This window comes from Cordyceps javanica, chromosome 4, assembly GCF_051103115.1.
Source record: "Cordyceps javanica chromosome 4, complete sequence".
Taxonomy (NCBI): domain Eukaryota; kingdom Fungi; phylum Ascomycota; class Sordariomycetes; order Hypocreales; family Cordycipitaceae; genus Cordyceps; species Cordyceps javanica.
Window position 1 is genome coordinate 749982 of NC_139298.1, and position 17986 is coordinate 767967.

A 17986-nucleotide genomic window follows, 5' to 3' on the forward strand; every position below is an offset into this window, starting at 1 on the left:
GTACAACGAGCCATAGCTTCAACAAGACGATTACAGTTTGAGTCACAGCGATCGGATTCATAGATACGAGACCCATCCGATATCGTAAGTAGTACGATCGCGCCAGTGTTGTATCCAGAAGTATTGTCAGGCTGAAGAAGAGACTGATAAAGGTCGACGGCGTTCTTCTACACGCATGGGCGATGTAGAGAATAACAAAGGCGCATATTGATGCAATAATCGACATGACAGAGCAGGCGACGGATGCTTCAGAATAATATTCCGAGGCTCTTTGCGAGAGGACGGCTTTTGTGATGTAGAAAGCGATGAGAAGAGCACCGAAAAACATCTTGGCGCAGAACAGAGGGCCACGCATTTGCCTAGTTGGGCGGCTGGCGAACGTCTTTAGAAAATACGGGGTAGCTAGGACGAGAAGGGAGTTGGGGGCGATTTCGAAGATGGCTTGCTCAAAGAGGAGAGTAAAATCAAAGTGGCCAGCCAGTTGCGGGCCGAAGTGACTATCCATCTGTGAAGCCATGGCGCTCTTGTCGTCGGAGGGAAACAGAGAGGCAAGTTGTGGGAGTTTGTACAAAGGTACGGCACTGCGCGTTATGCCGAGTGTTTATATACGTATGGGGATAGATGAGCTAATAGCATATAGTGGATGGCAATACATTAGCCAGGCAGTGGGAAAAAACAGCCCTGGACTGGCAGCAATGGGCTTGCAGCACCCTGTTATCCTATACTGAGTAGTCGGCGTAGTCTTCGTATACATTCATTCAAACTAGAGGAGTGTCAACATCTATTTGGTATCGTGGCATGGATTTCAGCTGGTCAGTTACCTCGAGCTGGGGATTTATTTTCTATTTTATACTTTGCGGCCCAAAAACCGCGGCCCGGAATTTATTGCAGCTGTTCAAGCTTTGATACGGACATGTCAGGGGAATTACCTCAAAACGAAAACGTATCTTGAATACGCAAAGCACCCAGTTTTCTGCGAGCAACGTATTGACGTGGTCCACGAAAAAAAAGCGATTGTCTCGGTATTCCGAAATGCGAAAGAAAAAAAAAAGACAAAAAAAAAGCTCAGTCGCCACCATCTGCAAGCCGCTTCAAAGGATCGGGATGGGCCGTTTGTGACTTGCTAGATGTAGTCACAAAGTGGGCATGCAATATGGAGCACCAATCGCCCATGCCTGGGACATTGCAAAGGAGGAGTGGGCCATTATGGTCATGTTAGCTGGTCAATCAAGCTGGGGGCGGCAGTATATTGAAAAATATATGGGAACAAGGCTGCAGCGGTTGTGGCCACGGAGAAATCGCCGTGTTGCAATCTCGAGTCGCTGAGGTGTGGAAGAACATATTGGTGCAGATTAAAGGCATCAAATTTCCGAGCTTTTTTGCAATGATAAATAAGTATCGACAGGGCATACGACATGCAGAGAGTCCAGTCTCATTGCCAGTACGTATCAGTAATACACGCATCGTGATGATGGACAAGGCCACCGGTGCAATGGCTGGCGGCGCCAATGACACTTTCCCAATCTTATCAACTCTGTGAATTACGGTAGCTTAAAAGGGATGCTGGTGCTCTCAACGGTTTGCGACGAGGATTACAGCGCGGGTCACTGTAGTCGGCGTTTATAGTGGACGTGCTCGGTATCATCTGAATACTCCAAGTTCAGAAAGATACTGCTCGGGAAGCCCCTGCGTTGTTGGACTCACGTCACTGAGTAGTTAGACGCTGCAGCACAGCACTACAGTCTACCAGTAAATAGTGGACTTTAGTAAATGAGGGCTTGACCAGGGTTCGAATGCTTTGGACCGCAAGGTGGCGCCATCTGGTTTCCACCAGAACCTCATCATCCAACTTGCCGGCGAGCTCGTGCAAAAGTTCCATTCAAAGCAAAGCTGCGCCCATGGGCCAGTCCGGGGCGGACAATGTTTGAGTTGACCGATACATCAGACCTGAATGTCCACCGATACAGAGTCACGCCCTCTACACGATCAAGACTCGTAACTGACGACGGTATAATGCCCAGGGCATTGACAGTATTTGCTTCTCGATGACGCCAGGCAACCTTGTTCATGAACTCGGCTCCGTCGTGGTGCCCATAACTCACCCCCAGTCCAAACCTGGTAACTACATACCAGTACCAGTAGTACTAGATGGGCTCCAGTAATTTAGATTGCTGGAGGCCACTTTTGTCGCTGGGTAACAAGGATGATGCGAGAGAATGGGAGACACGGGCCATGTCAAGGCCATGTAGTCGAGAATGGCTAAACAAAATCCAACAACCCGTAGCGACCCGTTTCTTTATCGAACCCAATCCCAAAGGACCTGGGAGAAACAGATGTTTGTCCACCAAGTACTCCGTACGGAGTAACCAAATTAAGTATCCAACTAAAGGTCACCGCTTGGCAGCGCCGCGGGGGGGCTGCTCCACCCTGTCAAAATCCCCCGACCTCACTACGGATACTCCGTACCCTACCTAATAAGAATAAGCCCAAAGCCCGCCCGCGATTTCACTCCACAATGCCTTGTTGGCCCAGAGGCTTCGAGCAAACATTCATCCCCCCCGCCCGCCTCTCTTTCCATCGCTCCACGATCTGAATCGAGGTCGGCCAGGCATCCCGATCGTCAAAACACACGAAGCCGCCACTCTCGAACCGACCGGCTAGCCATCCAGCCATCCAGCCACCCAGCCACCCAGCCATCCAGCAGCCTAACCGCCGCCGTTGCAGCAACCAGCCATGCCCTCCGCCGCCGAGGCCAAGGGCTACCGGCCCGTCGACGCCGCCGACAACGACAACGGCGAGTGGGACGCCGACCTGACCCGTCGCGAGGCCCGGCTGGCGCAGAGGGAGAAGCGCTCCAGGGCCGTCCTCGTCGCCAACGTGCTCGTCTTGCTGACGTCGCTGTGCTTTGCCGCCATCTCGTGGTACTCCAAGCCCTCGCTGCTCGAGTGCGACAAGATGACCTCGCCGTACTGTGAGTGGCTTAAGCGTCCGCTTTTTTTTGGCCACGTTGCCTCCGAGCCCCTCGACCGAATGCTAATCGCAGTTAAAAACATAGCGCCGGTCTTCAACGGAGGCGTGGAGCACTGGGAGGGCGATTTCCAAAACGTCTTCAACCAGACGTCCAAATACAGAGGGCCGCCGACGCTCGAACTGGAGACGGCCTGGGAGGAGCTTTGGTATCGTGCGTCGTCTCTTGATCCGAAAATCACTCCTTTTTCACCTTCTAACTCTGGTCTCCGCAGAACCTGGTGTCGGGCTTAGCATTGACGAAATCGCCAAGCTGAACAAGACCCGTCCCGGTGTTAGCTTTACAGAAATCGAGGGGAGCGATCCCAAGAACCCGACCTACGCCGGCACACTCGAAGTCTTTCACCAGATTCACTGTCTCGTATGTCCCTCTCTCCCGCGAAAGCCCCTCGCCCCCCATTTTTTACACACTCCGCTGACCCTTTTGCGCCTCGACAGAGCCTCATCCGCCAAGCAACCTGGCCGCTGCGCATGTTCAACGAGAGCTGGCACTCGTATCCCTGGTTCCTGACAGACGAGCTGGGCGGCCGCATGCACGTCGACCACTGCCTCGAGTCGCTGCGTCTCAGCCTCATGTGCTACGCCGACGTCACGCCCGTCCTGGCCGAGAATAACCCCATGCGCCCGACGGGCCTGCAGCTCGACTTCAACGTCCACCACAAATGCCGCAACTACGACAAGATGATTGAGTATGTAAAGGCCCACGGCGTTGACGTGCCGCCTGAATAAATAGATAAGGAGGAGGCGGCAAAGCGAGGAGCTGTATGCCGACAGGTATCTTCTGAATAGCACATATAGATTGAAATAATGACTGTATGACTTTACGCGAGGAGCAGCCTCGCGGGCCACTCGCAAATTATCATTGCTCTGGACCACGAGTTACATCCGGGGAGAACCAAACAAGATGTACACCGGTACGGGTCATAACACTCACTGCCCTTGACGACCAAAAAAAGTCCATCTCGTTGTATCGGCGGGGAAATGGGACTGCATGCGACGTTCATCAACCCCGCACAACGGGCTGTCCCGACGCCTGAAACTCGAGTCTGATCCGGGCGTGGTAGCCGTTCTCATTTCCCGCCTTGCTTGTCGATCATGCGATGAGACGAGCCCAGCGATTGAATCAGAGCATCGAATCAAAATGCAAACTTCCCCACACTCGAGCCATCGATTCGCATGCATACGTTCCATCGCGCTAGGCTAGAAAGCTTCAAAGCCCTGTGAGAATTTATTACCCGACGGGAAAAGATGGTCTTGTACGTTACTATTACTGGGCCACCGGTAGCGTCATAGCGACCTGCTCAGACAAGGATAGCTTACGGCCCATGCCTTGAACTCAATAATAATACGACCTCGGGTCTATAAAGGCAGCACTGTCGCGCCGGCCTGTTCGCAGGTTGCACAACGGGACCAAGAGTGAAGAGAAAAAAGGTCTCCATTGTCAAACACTGCTCTGGTAGATGGTCATCACGATGCATTGGCTCGCTAGTCTCACTTTGGCGGCTTCGGTGGCGTTGGCCCTACCCGGCGCCGACGCCGAGGCACAAAGTGCCTGGTTCCGTGAGTTCCCTCCACCTCTGCCCCTCTCTCTCTCCCTCCCGGCGGCGGCGGCGCCGCCGCCACCACCGACACATATGACGAGAGGGCCGATGAATGCTGCAGGAATGCTAACGGCAGGGCCGCGGCCGAGAGAGCAGGCGACAACGAGGCGCCGACCGTCAGCGTCGTCGGTGCCAACCTCACCACCAAGTGGATCGACGGCCGCCCCGACGTGCAGGTCGTGGAGCTGTTCGTGCACAACACGGACAAGGCGCGCTTCCTGACGAGGGCGCACAACCTGACCGTGACGGTCGACTCGGCGTCGCTGGACACGGTGGTGCCCGGCACCGTCAGGCGCCTGGCGCCGGGCCAGCGGGCGCTCGTGCAGGTCGGCGTCCGGAACAAGGCCGGCGTCGCGGCCGGCGCGCCCTGCAGCGGCAAGGCCGCGGCCACGACTTCCGGTTCCGGCGGACAGCGGGCCGCGGAGGCGGCGCTCACGGGCGTCTGCGGCATCGGCGACTACGAGAGCACCGCGGAGAGCCTGCTGGCGCACCGCACGCCCGACTGGTTCGACAAGATCAAGTACGGCATCTTCATCCACTGGGGCCTGTACTCGGTGCCGGCCTACGGCAACACGGGCAAGAATGAAAACTATGCCGAGTGGTGAGTCTCTTTTTTTTTTCCAACCAATGAGAAACAACTGTTCCAGTCCCCCCCCCCCTTCCCCTTCTCTCTTACTCTATTTCTTTCTGTTAACAAACCGGCAAGGTACTGGAAGTGGCAGCACGATCCCCATGACAAGACCCAGACGTATCAGTACCACTTGAAGACGTACGGCAAAGACGTCAACTACGACGACTTTGCTGCCAACTTTACCGGCAAAGGCTTTGATCCCAAAGCCTGGGTTGACCTCTTTGCCGATGCAGGCGCTCAATACTTTGTTCCTACAACCAGTATGCTTTTGCCCGTCCCCTCAATCTCCCCCGGGTCTATCCATCCATCCTCATACTCCCTCTCTCCCCTCTTTACTACCGACCACTGACCAGTCCCCCCCCCCTTTTCCAGAACACCACGACGGCTTCGCCCTCTTCAACTTTTCCGAGTCCATCAGCCGGCGCTCCACCGTGCACTACGGCCCGCGGCGCGACTTCATCGGGGAGCTCTTCGCCGCGGCGCGGCAGCACCAGCCGCGGCTGCGGCGCGGCACCTACTTCAGCCTGCCCGAGTGGTACAACCCGCAGTACCGGAGCGGCAGCAGCTTTTCCGGCGGCCCGCCCAAGAACCCGTACACGGGCGTGACGCTCGACTACACGGGCTACGTCAAGGTGCGCGACTTCATCGCCGACGTGCAGGTGCCGCAGATGGAGGCGCTCGCGTACGACTACGACACCGACCTCATGTGGTGCGACATTGGCGGCCCGAACCAGTCGGCGGGCATGATGGCCAAGTGGATCAACTGGGCCCGGGAGCAGGGCCGGCAGGTGTCGTTCAACTCGCGCTGCGGCCTCAAGGGCGACTTTGACACGCCAGAGTATGTTTCCTCTTTCCCGGAACTCCCCCCTCCCGCCCGAGACTCGTGATGTCCGATGGCTAACCGCAGTGGAAAAACTCCTTGTCCTCTCTCAGATATGATCCGAATCCCAGCCATCCGCTGGACAGAAAGTGGGAGTCGAGCCGGGGCATAGACCCGCACTCGTACGGGTACAACCACGTCACCCCCGACGACCAGTACATGACGGGCTCCCAGATCGTCACGTCTCTGATCGACATTGTCGCCAACAACGGCAACTTTCTGCTCGACATTGGGCCGCGCGGCGACGGCTCCATCCCGGCCGTCATGCAGGCCAACCTGCGCGACGCCGGCGCGTGGATCCGCGCCCACGGCGAGAGCATCTACGGCACGACGTACTGGTCGGTCACGGCCGGCGCCGACCCCTTCCGCTACACGACGACGGCCGACGCCTTCTACATCCACCACGTAGGCAGGCCGGTCGCCGCCGCCGCCGCCGCCGCGGGGGAGCTGGCGATCCCGGACCCGGTGCCCTTCCTGCCGGGCGACCGCGTCACGGCCGTCGGCGGCGCGGCGCACGGGACCGAGATCCCGGCGACGTGGAACGGGCCGGGGACGCTGAACCTGCAGGTCCCGCAGAGCGTCGCGGACGGGGACAAGTACATCTGGACGTTCAAGATTGAGTACGTGCGATGAGGTGGAATGATGCGCAAAGAGGTTGGAGAATCTATGGCATGTGCTCACGTAGTTTCATTGAAACATTCTGATTCATTTTATTTTATTCCTGCTTCTTTTTATTTTGCAGTCGCTACGCCATTCCCGCATGGGTACGTTGTTTGTGAGCAGCACGTGTGTGTATAAGCCAGGAGAGTAGAGAACCTTTGCCCCGCGGGGACCTGACCAGAGAGAGACGAGCTGCGCCACCGGCAGCAAGCCATAGTCGGCCCATGAGACGCAATAATCGCATCATCGTGAAAGATACCAAGAGGTTTTGATCAGAATCAGAAATGAAGAAAAAATAAACCTCTCCATTTCGGTTCGTCGCAAACGCTGCGGGGACAAAAAGTTGCAGCTTACTTGGCATCCCAGTCATGGGAGTTGCGGGGTTGGCGGCGTGCTCTGAGTCAACGCCCAAATAGGCAAAAAGCATGGTGCATAGTGACTCACTCACCCTGCAAAGGCAATCCTTGCTTCTGTCAGCCATGGCACAAATGGCCTCTCTTCTAGCTTGGCTAAGCAAGGCAATCACTAGTTAGTTGACCCAGGCTTTTTTAGATCTTGAGAAAATTCAGCAGAGTACCGGTGTACTAGACCGGGAGACTAAAAAACAAAATTTCAACGGGGTATATCAAGGCACGACACCGCAGTGCTTGTCAATGGTGTGGTCCGTCACAGAGTTTGTTCACCTTTTAATACCCCTTCTCTTCTTTGTTCCCGTTTCGTTCTTTTTCTTTTCCTACTTGCATCTTTTTACTTTGCATTTGGAGTTTTAAATTATGACGGCAACGATGAGCAGCAGCGGAAGTTCTTGCGGTGCCTGCAGCATCGCATTCGATACCGTAGGCGCATTTCGCTTACACGCCAAGTCGGCAGAGCAGTACGTGGGATGAGCCGAAATAAACCGACTACGACGGCAGACCATTGCTAACAAATCACAAGCGTCGCAAACCTCCGACGAAGAGCCGCGCAGTCTGGTGCCGAGATTCGCGACGCCAGCGACTCGGATTCAGAGACCAGTCGTTCCTACCAGGCCGGGAGCGATTCCGATTCCGAGCCCGATGAGCTCGGCGATGCCCCAAACATCACCACCTCCTCCACCACCGCCACTGCCCCGGATTTTGTCGCCGAGCAGTGCCTCTTCTGCGACGTGCGGAGCGCCGACTTTGACGCGAGCTTGATACACATGGCGAGCACGCACAGCTTCGTGGTGCCGCACCAGTCGTCGCTGGTCGTGGACCTGCCGACGCTCGTGTGGTACCTGCACCTCGTCATCTACACGTACCGCGAGTGCATCGCGTGCGGCAGCCGGCGGCGGTCGCCCGCGGCGGCGCAGCAGCACATGCAAGGCAAGGGCCACTGCCGGCTCGACATGGCCAACCCGGAGATGCGCGACTTTTACGACCTGTCGGCGCTGGACACGCGCCTGGTGTCGCGGCTCGCGCGGCCGGACGAGGGCACGGTCCGGCTGGCGTCAGGGAAACTCATCTCGCAACGTGGTGCCCAGAGCAGCGGGCTTGGTAGCCACGGCCACGGCGGCAGCAGTCGTCGACAGAGGCTGGAGCGCAGGCACGAAGAAGAAGATGCGGAGCAAACGGCGCTGGCCGTCCGCGGCGGCGAGGAGCAGCAACAGATTGTGCCAAGCGCAGCGGGGAGGACGACGACAGAGAGGCAGATGGCGCAGCTGAGCGTGCGCGACCAGCAAGCGCTGGCGCACCTGGCACCACACGAGCAGCGCAGGGAACTCACGCTCCGCAGGAAGCAGGTAGACCAGGCGCGGCGGGCAGAGTGGCGAGCGCAGGCGGCACTGGGGCGCAAGGGCAACAAGACGCTGATGAAAAATTACAAACCGCAGGGTCCAGAGCGTCCCCTCGGATGAGCGGGGGTGTGCTGCTTATCGTTTTTTTCATTGTACTTCTAGGCGGTGGAATTGCTGCGTAGCACGACGGTGTGTATAGCATAGCCAGCGGATCGGGCTTGTTGGTTGTTTCGGAAAGGCTGATGTTTTGAATGAGCAAACAACCAAAAAAAATCAAAAAATCCAGGGAAAATAAAAGGAGATCTTGAATTGTATTTCTACTGTAGAATCCATGCGTCGAGGATTGCTTGATTAGTGATTACATGAAGCGCAATTGGGAGAATGCACATGATGTGGAGTCGCAGTCGACAGAAGTCATCAGTGCATGTTTGCAGAAAGTACCCAAGTAGGTACAGCGGCACGATTATTATTGCAGAGTCAACACGCCTGATGGTTACGAATGAAGATGGGCAGTCATTGAACGATTTCGTCGCAATGCTTTTTTTTTTCGCTTTCTTCTACAATAGTAGGATGAGAAAAGAGCGATTAGCAAGCCATGTCGGCTAAGTGGTGCGTGGAGTATCCGGCCGGCATGGCCGCATGGGTGAGCGGCCTTGAAAGCCCACATGAAGCCGGAGTGGAGGCCGCCTCGGCTTGGAACGCGGTCGGGTATGTCGTCGCCGACTGGGGTAGGAGACGAATTTTGGCGGTAAACCCTGGGTGGGCTCCGTGAGCCGAAAATTTCGGTGTATGGCAGGAACGCTAGGTGTAAGTTTTCGCTTGTGTGGTTCCGGAGGGAGACCGAGCGCAAACGACTCGTGATGCCGTGGCCCGTGGCCGGGTTTGCATCACTAAGCACATACGGCTACAGTAGCGCATCGTGCTTGGAGCCGAGGAGGAGGCGTTGTATACGTGCGTGCGTGTGTGCGTGTGTGCGTGCGTGCTTGCGTGCGTCGCCAAGAGGTGCAGAGGCTGAGGACCTGGCGCAGGCATATGTTGCGAGTGTGTTGCAGGAGGTGGTGCTAGACTGCTAGTGTCAGTGGTGGTGCCGGGGTAGGAAGGCTATTTCGTCATGTGCGTCTTGCAAACAGAAACCACAGTCGGCGACTGTCGATCAAGCAGTGTCTGGGCCAACAAGTCGAAACAAGTTCTATTGACGAGGGGGCAGTCAGTATTAATGCCTCGACATGGACACGCCGGGATGGCCGTCACCCTCGTCCTACGGATTATCGCGGCCGTTGCACGTCAATGCAGACACTGGAAAGACTTGGAGAAGAGGAAGGATCTTCGGGGGCTGGATGGCGGCTGTATGGAGCGGCCAGCTTTGGGTGCCTAGTCGGAGCGTTGAATGAATAGGGCAGCGGGCTATACAGCTGCAGGCGAGCAGAGGAAGAAAAGGCACGAGAGACATCGCAAGGAATGTGGGCGGTGATGGTAGTGGTGGAGGTGGAGAGAGTAGGGGAGGGCAGCGGTGGCTTGCAGAAATGACGGCCCTTGAGGTCTCGGAGGCATGGAGGCTGCGGGGAGAGAACAAGTGCAAGCTTGAACAGAAAGGAAATACTCAGTAGAGAGGAAGCGACGGCCAGTCACGAGCCAGTCACAAGCGAGCTATTCAAAGTTGACCCGCTGCGCCGGAGGGGCAAACGAGGATGCTGCATTGAGCGTTTGCACCGGCAAGTACTTGGCCACTAAAAAAATTTAAAGGCAAACGAGGATGGACAACCGGCGTCGGGGCTGGGGAGGTTAGGTACTTAGGCAGGATTGGGGGGGGGGGGGGGGGGGGGGGGGGGGGCACAACGGGCATCCGAATGTGAAGAGAAAAAAAAGGGAAAGGGAAATAATAAAATAAAAGGCGCAGAATGCTGCAAGACACGACCAAGAAGCTGAACACGGCTGCAGATCGGCTGCGTCACAAAGAAAAAAGAAAAGAAAAGAAATTCAGAAGAAGAGAAAGAAACCCCGCATTATGGTGTCTCTGCTAATTGAGGCTCAACCGGGCGAGTAAGTAAGTACTTACCTTGCTTTTGTCGGTACTCAGTAAGTACCTAGGTAGGCAAGTAGGCACCTGTCAGTACTGGCAGGTGCACCGCGACGGTTCCAGCACCCATAAACGACTCCATCGGCACCCCATCCCACCCCATGCCGTTGTGGAAACTGGTGTCAAACTCATTGCCGCGTTCTACTTACTTGACTTGGCACTCGACTTGCTTTCTACTCGGTATTAAAAGGGCACAAATATTTACACGTCCCACGCATAGAATCTCATTTAAAAAAACTGCCGTCATATAATCTTTCAATAATGATTTTTTTTTCTCACTTATCAACCTCGTATTGACAATTGCAGCCCATGAAAGAGACCTGGTCCATCGCTCTACGTAGCTACCTACCTTGGTACATCGTAGGTGTCCTCAGCTGTCCGCCGCCACTGCACCTCTCCAAGTAGCGCCTCGTTCCAGCACCTTCAGCCTCCATCCAGGTTCCTTGTTAGCGCCCTTCCAATCCTTCACCTCGCCCTCTTTCCCTTCTTGCCTCCACCTGCCGAGCCCAGCCTGGCCAGCCTCATCTCCACCCGGCCAAACCAACGCTGGCGAAATCCAATCCCAACTCTAGCTTTAAAAAAAAAAATGAAGAAGAAAAAAGCAGCCCTCCAAACCAAGTCTCCCCCCGGAATCATCGACCACTAGTTTAGCAAAACCGCTTCTCCTCTGTTCCCCATCTCCAGTCTTTTTTTTTTGTTTCTTCCTCTATCCGTCCTTCTTCCTTCAACGCTCTTCTCGTTGGCCCCTCCATCCATTCAACTCAAAGCTCTCTTGCCCCGAGGCTCCAGCCCACTTCCTCGGAATACCCTCGCCGACAATAGCGCTGCGCCGTCCAACACAGTAGACACACACGCGAGCCCGCATGGCCCTACACCACCGCTTCAATTCTCGCATGGCGCCAATCTAGCCTCTCCGACGCCTTCTTCTCTTTGCTGCTCTCGGCTTTGCATCTCCGTCCTTCTTTTCTTCTTTTCTTTTTTTTTTTGCCTTGTTCTCCAACGCACCTCGGTCATCTTGCGCGTGCCATACGGCGAAAAAAGACGCCTTCCCATCCCTGCCGCCGCTGCCCACTAGTTAGTTACCCGGCGATCCAGTCGTGCGCGACGCACACGAAAAGACGGCCAAAAGCCACGCATCCAAGACACAAACTCTCGACGCGCCCAACACGAACTCGACTGTCCTCGCATTGCGCCGATCCCGAATTCGACAATTCAGTCCTCGCCTCGCCGGCGCATCCTCACCTGCCTGGATTTCCTTCCTCGTCGCCAAACGCTAGCCGAACCCAGACACCGCCACGTGCTGATGGAAACGACTTGTCTTACTCGACCGAGCTTCATGTACCAACCGCAACTTGACCACCTCCCTTAAACAAGGCCTCGGACCACTGCTCGAATCGTCGCTGACGCTCGCTCTACGTCACGCCTACACAAATCCAATCGCCAGCTTGCTGCGTCGCCACCAGCCGAGTCGACACGGCGCACAGCAGCGCCCTCTTCCCCCCTCCGCCGCATTCGTACGAATTCGAAAGTCGCCATTGTGATTTCTTTTCAGCTTTGCCCGCAGTCGACACGAAGCGACACTGTCAACACTACTGTCCCTGGCCCAAATCCTTACCTCGGCCTCTTCAACGTGGCCAGAGAGCTGTGCATCGTGTACGGCGCAACCAGCAACCTCGGCTCAGACCAACAAGGCCAAATTGGTCATTTCGCTACGACCGAGCGGCGGCGGGCATAGTACCTTCCTCAGCCGGCATCGCACCTCCTCACCGACCCGGCTGCCTTTGCGTCACCCGCTTCTTGTCGCACTGCGTCGGCGCCACTTAGAGCTGCATCGACAGCTAGCACACTACTGAACATCCCCGCCTGGATCTGCTCGTGGCTTGTCAGCTTCAGCCCATCTTAGTAGCTGCTCATCTCTTCCGAAATCCAAGTCTTGTGTAGCCCAGTTGCCGTATTAAACCGTCAACATGCCCGACGACGTCGACGACTCAACGGCCGAGCTTTCGGACCACATGTCAGATATCGAAGAAGACGGTGACATCAAAATGACTGACAAGTCTGGCGACAACACCAATGGTGAAACAAAGAAAAAGTACGACCCCAAAGACCCTTCAAGACCCAGGCGCAAAAAGGCCAGGCGAGCCTGCTTTGCCTGCCAACGGGCTCACTTGACTTGTGGTATGTATCCAACCCCACACCAGCTTTGGTCGCGCGAGCCCGATCGCAAATCTAACGTGTAACCTGCAGGCGATGAGCGCCCCTGTCAACGCTGTATCAAGCGTGGCCTCGCAGATGCTTGCCAAGATGGCGTGCGCAAAAAAGCCAAGTACCTCCACGACGCACCGCCCGAAGCGTTGAGGCCCGTGTTAGGGCCAAATTACAACCCGAGCTCGGGGGCCGCCGCTCAAACCAACGGCAATAGGCAAAACTCAACAACTTCGGAAGCTGCTATTTCGACCCCAGGGAGCGCATTCATGTCTGCCGCCAGCAGCGCCTCATATCCCGTGTACCCTTCTACCGCTCAGGCTGGGGTGGGATTGTCTCCAAATCTTGCCTTTAATCCGCAGACAACAGCGCCGTCGGATCCGTTTCCAGCCGCCAATGCCCAGTCCCAAATCGGAGGCATTCTCGGGGGGAACACGATGGACTTTAGCGCTCTCTTTGACCCCAGCAACCCTGCTCTGTACAACTTTGACCTGGAGGGTCTCAACTTTGGCAGTCAGTACGCCGGCTGGGAGTTTGGCATCCTCAACAAAATGGGCATGGGTGCGGAGCCTTTATCGCGAGAGAACTCAATATCGCAGTCAGCTGATCCCGCGTACGCGTCGCTTTTCGCAAACGGCAACGGCGCTACGATGTTGAGCGGCGAGTACGCCGGCGCAGATGCCAACGCCAACATGTACACCCAAGGCAATCTGCAGCACGGTTTGCCTCATGCCTACGCCATTGCAGCGGCCCCGCAGTCTTTGGCCAGTCCCAGCACCGACGCCACTACGAGTCCGCAGCCAGCCAATAATACGGAAGGGTCCCCCAAACCCAACAACTTTGCGTTGCAAAACGCTCATGCTGCACGCATCAAGACAAAACCGGACAAGGTGGCCCAAATTCTGGGCAAGCGGCAGCGCGACTCGGCCGGCATCTACGCCGCCGTCAAGGAGCCGTATCCTTACACCAAGGGCTTCCACAACATGGTGCAGGTCCTGCGCGACCGGTTACCGCACAGCAAGGTCATCAAGGTGGCACGGTCCTTGGCCGAGATCCGTCCGTCCTTTATAGCATGCACGAAGGACCTGACAAGAGAAGACTTGGTCTTTATGGAAAAGTGCTTCCAGCGCACACTGGTCGAGTTTCACGACTTTTTGCAGCACTGCTGCGCGCCCACCATTGTATGCCGCCGGTCCGGCGAGGTCGCGGCCGTCAACAAGGAGTTTACGGCGCTGACGGGCTGGACCAAGGACGTTTTGCTTGGTACGGAGCTCAACCGCAACGTCTACAGCGGAGCGGCGTCGGCTGAAGGCGGTGACGCTCCACCACCGCGTAGTAGGAGGAGCGGCGAGGCCCAGCAGCCCGTGTTCCTCGCGGAGCTACTCGACGACGACAGCGTTGTCGACTTTTACCACGACTTTGGCCAGCTCGCATTTGAGGACTCGCGCGGCAAAGTCCAGCGCAGCTGCCGCCTGATGAAGTACCGCACCGGTGCAGCCGCCGGTGGGGACGACGAGGCCGGCGATATGAAGCCTCTGCCGACCAACGGTGGCGGTGCCGCCAAAGTTGTTACCGCGAGCATCCTCAGCAACCGCGTGACCAAGATTGACGGCGAGCACGGCATTTCGCGCATCGAGAAGGATGGCAAGGTGGACTGCACGTATTGCTGGACAATAAAACGTGACGTTTTTGACATTCCCATGATGATTATTATCAACGTGAGTGTAATTCACAATTTTGAAAAGGGAGAACAATGAAAGTAATGAACTGACAATTGTGGTGTGTAGTTTTTACCGAGATATTATCCAAACCAAGAACCTCATCAGCTTGCTGTATGAGGCATAACCGGTGTTGACTAGATGGGGCTTTTGGTGTACATTGGGTTGTCAATTTTTATTCTTTGTTTTCTACTGCATGGGAGGTGTTTTTCTTTTACTTTCTTCTTTATTCAAACGTTCGGGGTTCCTTTTCTACTTTTCCTTTCATATCGAAGGGGCATTAGATTTTTCTTGGGTTGGGCCTTTTGGTATTTCGCGTTTATTTTTCTGGAAAGAGCAGAGATGGCAAAGAGGCCGGGCATGAGGCCGTGATATACCCTCGGCGCCGAGGTCGCTGAACAATTGGACATGACCAAAATAAATACTTTGCCCGATGGAATGCCCCCTTCACACATGTTTTTGTGACTGCTGCGTGAATGCCTGCTGTATCAGTGTTTCTGTATTGTTGCCGTGTTTCCAACACGTTTGCTTTTATCTACTCTGCTTGTAAAAATCGCCGTCTATGTCTTTCTACATGTAATCCCCCGTCACTTGGTCACGGGTCTTGCCCGCCATGAGGTCTTTATCTTTGTTCTCCTTCTTGTCCAAGTCAAACCTCCTTGTCCAGCTCCTTGGTCAGCCACCCGTCGCCGCCCTCGAGGGCGGCGTGGGCCCAGCCCTGCCTGTCGAGGCTCTTGCGGGCGACGACGCAGTCAAAGTTGATGTCCTGGATGAGGGCCTCGAGGCTCTTGTAGTCCTTCTCCTCGCGGATGAAGCCGGCGATGAGGAGACGCATGTGGGCGTCGTAAAAGTCCTGCGAGAACTCGTGCAGCACGTGCACCTCGGCGCTGCGGACCGTGTTCTTGTAGAACGGGTTGTACCCGATGGACATGACCATGGGGAAGACGGAGAAGGAGGAGGAGGCGGGGGAGGGCGCGTGCTGCGGGTGCGCGGCCGGCAGGGACAGCGCGGCGTAGCCAAAGTAGACGCCCGAGGTGATGTCCCCGATCCAGGGCGTGACCGCGGCGTCTACGGGTAGGTTGGCGGTGGGGATGCCGAGCTGGCGAGCCGGGAGGCCGGGGGCGGGCGAGGGCATCGTATCAGCATGGACGGATCTATATAGGCTGCGAAGAGGGGGGGGCGGAAGCCGAGGTCGGGGAGGAGTCTAGGTATACACATACCTCTTTGGAGCCGCGACCAAATCCGGAAATGACTTTGCCCTCCATTCGCAGAGGGAAAGGCGGTTCGGGACCGGCTTCCGCGCCGACAATCTCGGGTCTCTCTGACATGACTGTGTCTTTTCCTCGCTTTTTTTTTTGTGTCTTTATTTGTCCTGGGATGCCGGAGCTTCCGTGAAGCTTGCTCTAGTAACAATGAGACTGAGTTTTGGTGGGAAAATGGGTCAGAGAGCGGCACAGAAAAAAAAGATGGAAATTTAAAAGTAAGATGAGAACAATGTCAAGTGTGTGAGAAATGTGAGGTCAAGAAGCGTTTGCCCGTTGCCTGGCGGCGGGGGAGGGGGGAAAATGGGGGGGCCGTGTTTGGGTTTCTCTGCGCTGCCATGCAAGGCTGTGGCGGGCTGACTTGCCGCGGGGTTGTTCTCTGGCGCGGATGACGACGGGACGAAAAAAAATTAAGTTGACTCACATCTGGTGTAGGTGAGGTATAGGGTAGGCCAGAGGCTAAGTCCGTACTGGATGGGCCTCTGGTTCCGAGTATGTGTTGTTGATGTTTTCTTTTTGTGATTTGTACAAAATATTGACTGAGTAATGCTCTATTTTAAGAAACTTATTTTAAGAAACTTTCCAAGCGTACCGTTGTGTGCCGTTGTGTAAGCGTTGAATCAGGGTTGGACCTTCAGCTCCTTCTCAGCGTCATCCCAGCGTGCACTGGCCGCCTTCTCTCGTTTGTAGCCGAGTGGGATCATTCATCATCCGCGTCTTATCACCTAGGTCACTATCAAGGGTTTGAAAGACCACCTGCGTCAAAAACTTAACCTGAAAGTATCTGAAGTGCCCAAGTCCAGCAGCTTATCCCTTCTGTTAGATTCATCGCTCTACTACGACGACCACAGCCATCAGATGATGCTTTGCTGGTTCCCGTCGCGAGCCTTTTCCTTGATGTTCCTACGTTGGTGATATGAATTGGAAGAAATTAACGCTGGCTTTCGTCGTCCGGAAGGTCTGGGGCAGACCAGTCAGCTGTGGTGGCGATCTGCTGCATGCTGGAACAAGCATCCGTTGCCTTGCTCGTCACGTAGAAAGGATTGACACGCTGTGCGTGCACTGAGAGCAAGTTCCCCCCCCCCCCCTAACCCATTCAACGGCACTATGTGGCGGCTGTACGTCTCAGTTGTATGCACCTCTGAATTGCATGCGGCTGTTTCGGGTCACGGACGCCTTCCGCTGCGGGAATTGCATAGCCTCGTCGCGTTGCTTGACGAGCCGTTGGCTGCCGGGAGCGAGTCGCATGAGCGGTACGCGTATTCTGGCGCAAGGCACTCACAGGCTTGGCCGCTCTGAGCTGCCTTGCCTGTGACCTTGAGCGGTCGAAATAGCCTTGGCGGCTACTGATAACAAAGCCAGACTGCAATGCCCAAGGGTTCGGGTGGGCGCAATATGCATGGCATCGCGGGCGCGCGGAATGTCTCGAACAGCGTATGGGACATCCGAAAAGCTGGAAAGATGAATAGCCAAAGAGGGGGTTGATCAAAGCAGGCGATTCAAGAGCTCACAACAGTCGCCCCTTACTCTTTCATCCGCATCGTTCCAAAGACGCAGCGTCCTGATGGCAGATGGCTCCAAAGGCACCAACTGCGCTGCGCGAGCAGCTATGCCCAGACGTTGAACCCCAAAATGAAGCGACTCCCAATGGTATACTCAGAGATGAACATTTTTTCACGTTCCCGCGCCGACCGAAGCCTTACACGGTCCAGTCCGCAACCTGGCTTCATGATAGCCTTGACGAACCACCTGCCCAGGGTGATGACTTTGACCCCGGATGGCGAGCTAGGAGAGGACCTACGGCTCTTCATGCTGCCGTCGAAAAAGAGATAAGAAGCACCGTTGGGCACCTGATCAGGCCTGCCCACAGGTATCCGTTTTGGAAGGAATATTTCTGCAGACGAGACGACGCTGGCAGGACGGCACTGAATATCGCGTGTAGATCTGGTTCAGAGGCACTGGTGAAGCTTCTTCTCAGGAGCATATCTAAGCTATCAGAAGAGAGTAGACAGCAGTGTTTGCTGTTGAAAGACCATGAGGGCTGCACAGCCCTGCATTCTGCATGCTCGAGCGGCCTCAAAGATTCACCCCCAGACTGCGACGTGGTCAAACTTCTCCTCGAGAGCTTTCCAGACAAAGACAAGCACAAAATCTTACTCGAGGTAAATGAAC

The 17986-nt window shown here is 55.7% G+C and overlaps 4 protein-coding genes across 4 annotated transcripts; 3 read left to right on the forward strand and 1 right to left on the reverse strand.

Moving 5' to 3' along the window:
* Positions 1-2733: 2733 nt before the first annotated feature.
* Positions 2734-6772, forward strand: V2A60_006130 (uncharacterized protein; the record flags this gene model as incomplete). Its single annotated transcript, XM_083257427.1, has 8 exons — positions 2734-2971; positions 3056-3181; positions 3243-3388; positions 3466-3716; positions 4705-5229; positions 5335-5519; positions 5632-6097; positions 6193-6772. The coding sequence occupies 8 exons, from the start codon at positions 2734-2736 to the stop codon at positions 6770-6772; spliced, it is 2517 nt and encodes an 838-aa protein (XP_083113553.1).
* An 812-nt stretch (positions 6773-7584) lies between these two features.
* V2A60_006131 (C2H2-type zinc finger protein) lies at positions 7585-8672 on the forward strand (the record flags this gene model as incomplete). Its single annotated transcript, XM_083257428.1, has 2 exons — positions 7585-7673; positions 7736-8672. 2 exons carry the CDS (start codon positions 7585-7587, stop codon positions 8670-8672), a joined length of 1026 nt encoding a protein of 341 aa, XP_083113554.1.
* Positions 8673-12596: 3924 nt separating this feature from the next.
* On the forward strand, positions 12597-14591 carry V2A60_006132 (Zn(II)2Cys6 transcription factor domain-containing protein; the record flags this gene model as incomplete). The annotated part of the gene is made up of 2 exons (XM_083257429.1): positions 12597-12807; positions 12877-14591. The coding sequence occupies 2 exons, from the start codon at positions 12597-12599 to the stop codon at positions 14589-14591; spliced, it is 1926 nt and encodes a 641-aa protein (XP_083113555.1).
* A 610-nt stretch (positions 14592-15201) lies between these two features.
* V2A60_006133 (riboflavin kinase) lies at positions 15202-15880 on the reverse strand (the record flags this gene model as incomplete). The annotated part of the gene is made up of 2 exons (XM_083257430.1): positions 15202-15651; positions 15773-15880. The coding sequence occupies 2 exons, from the start codon at positions 15878-15880 to the stop codon at positions 15202-15204; spliced, it is 558 nt and encodes a 185-aa protein (XP_083113556.1).
* Between the last annotated feature and the right edge of the window lie 2106 nt (positions 15881-17986).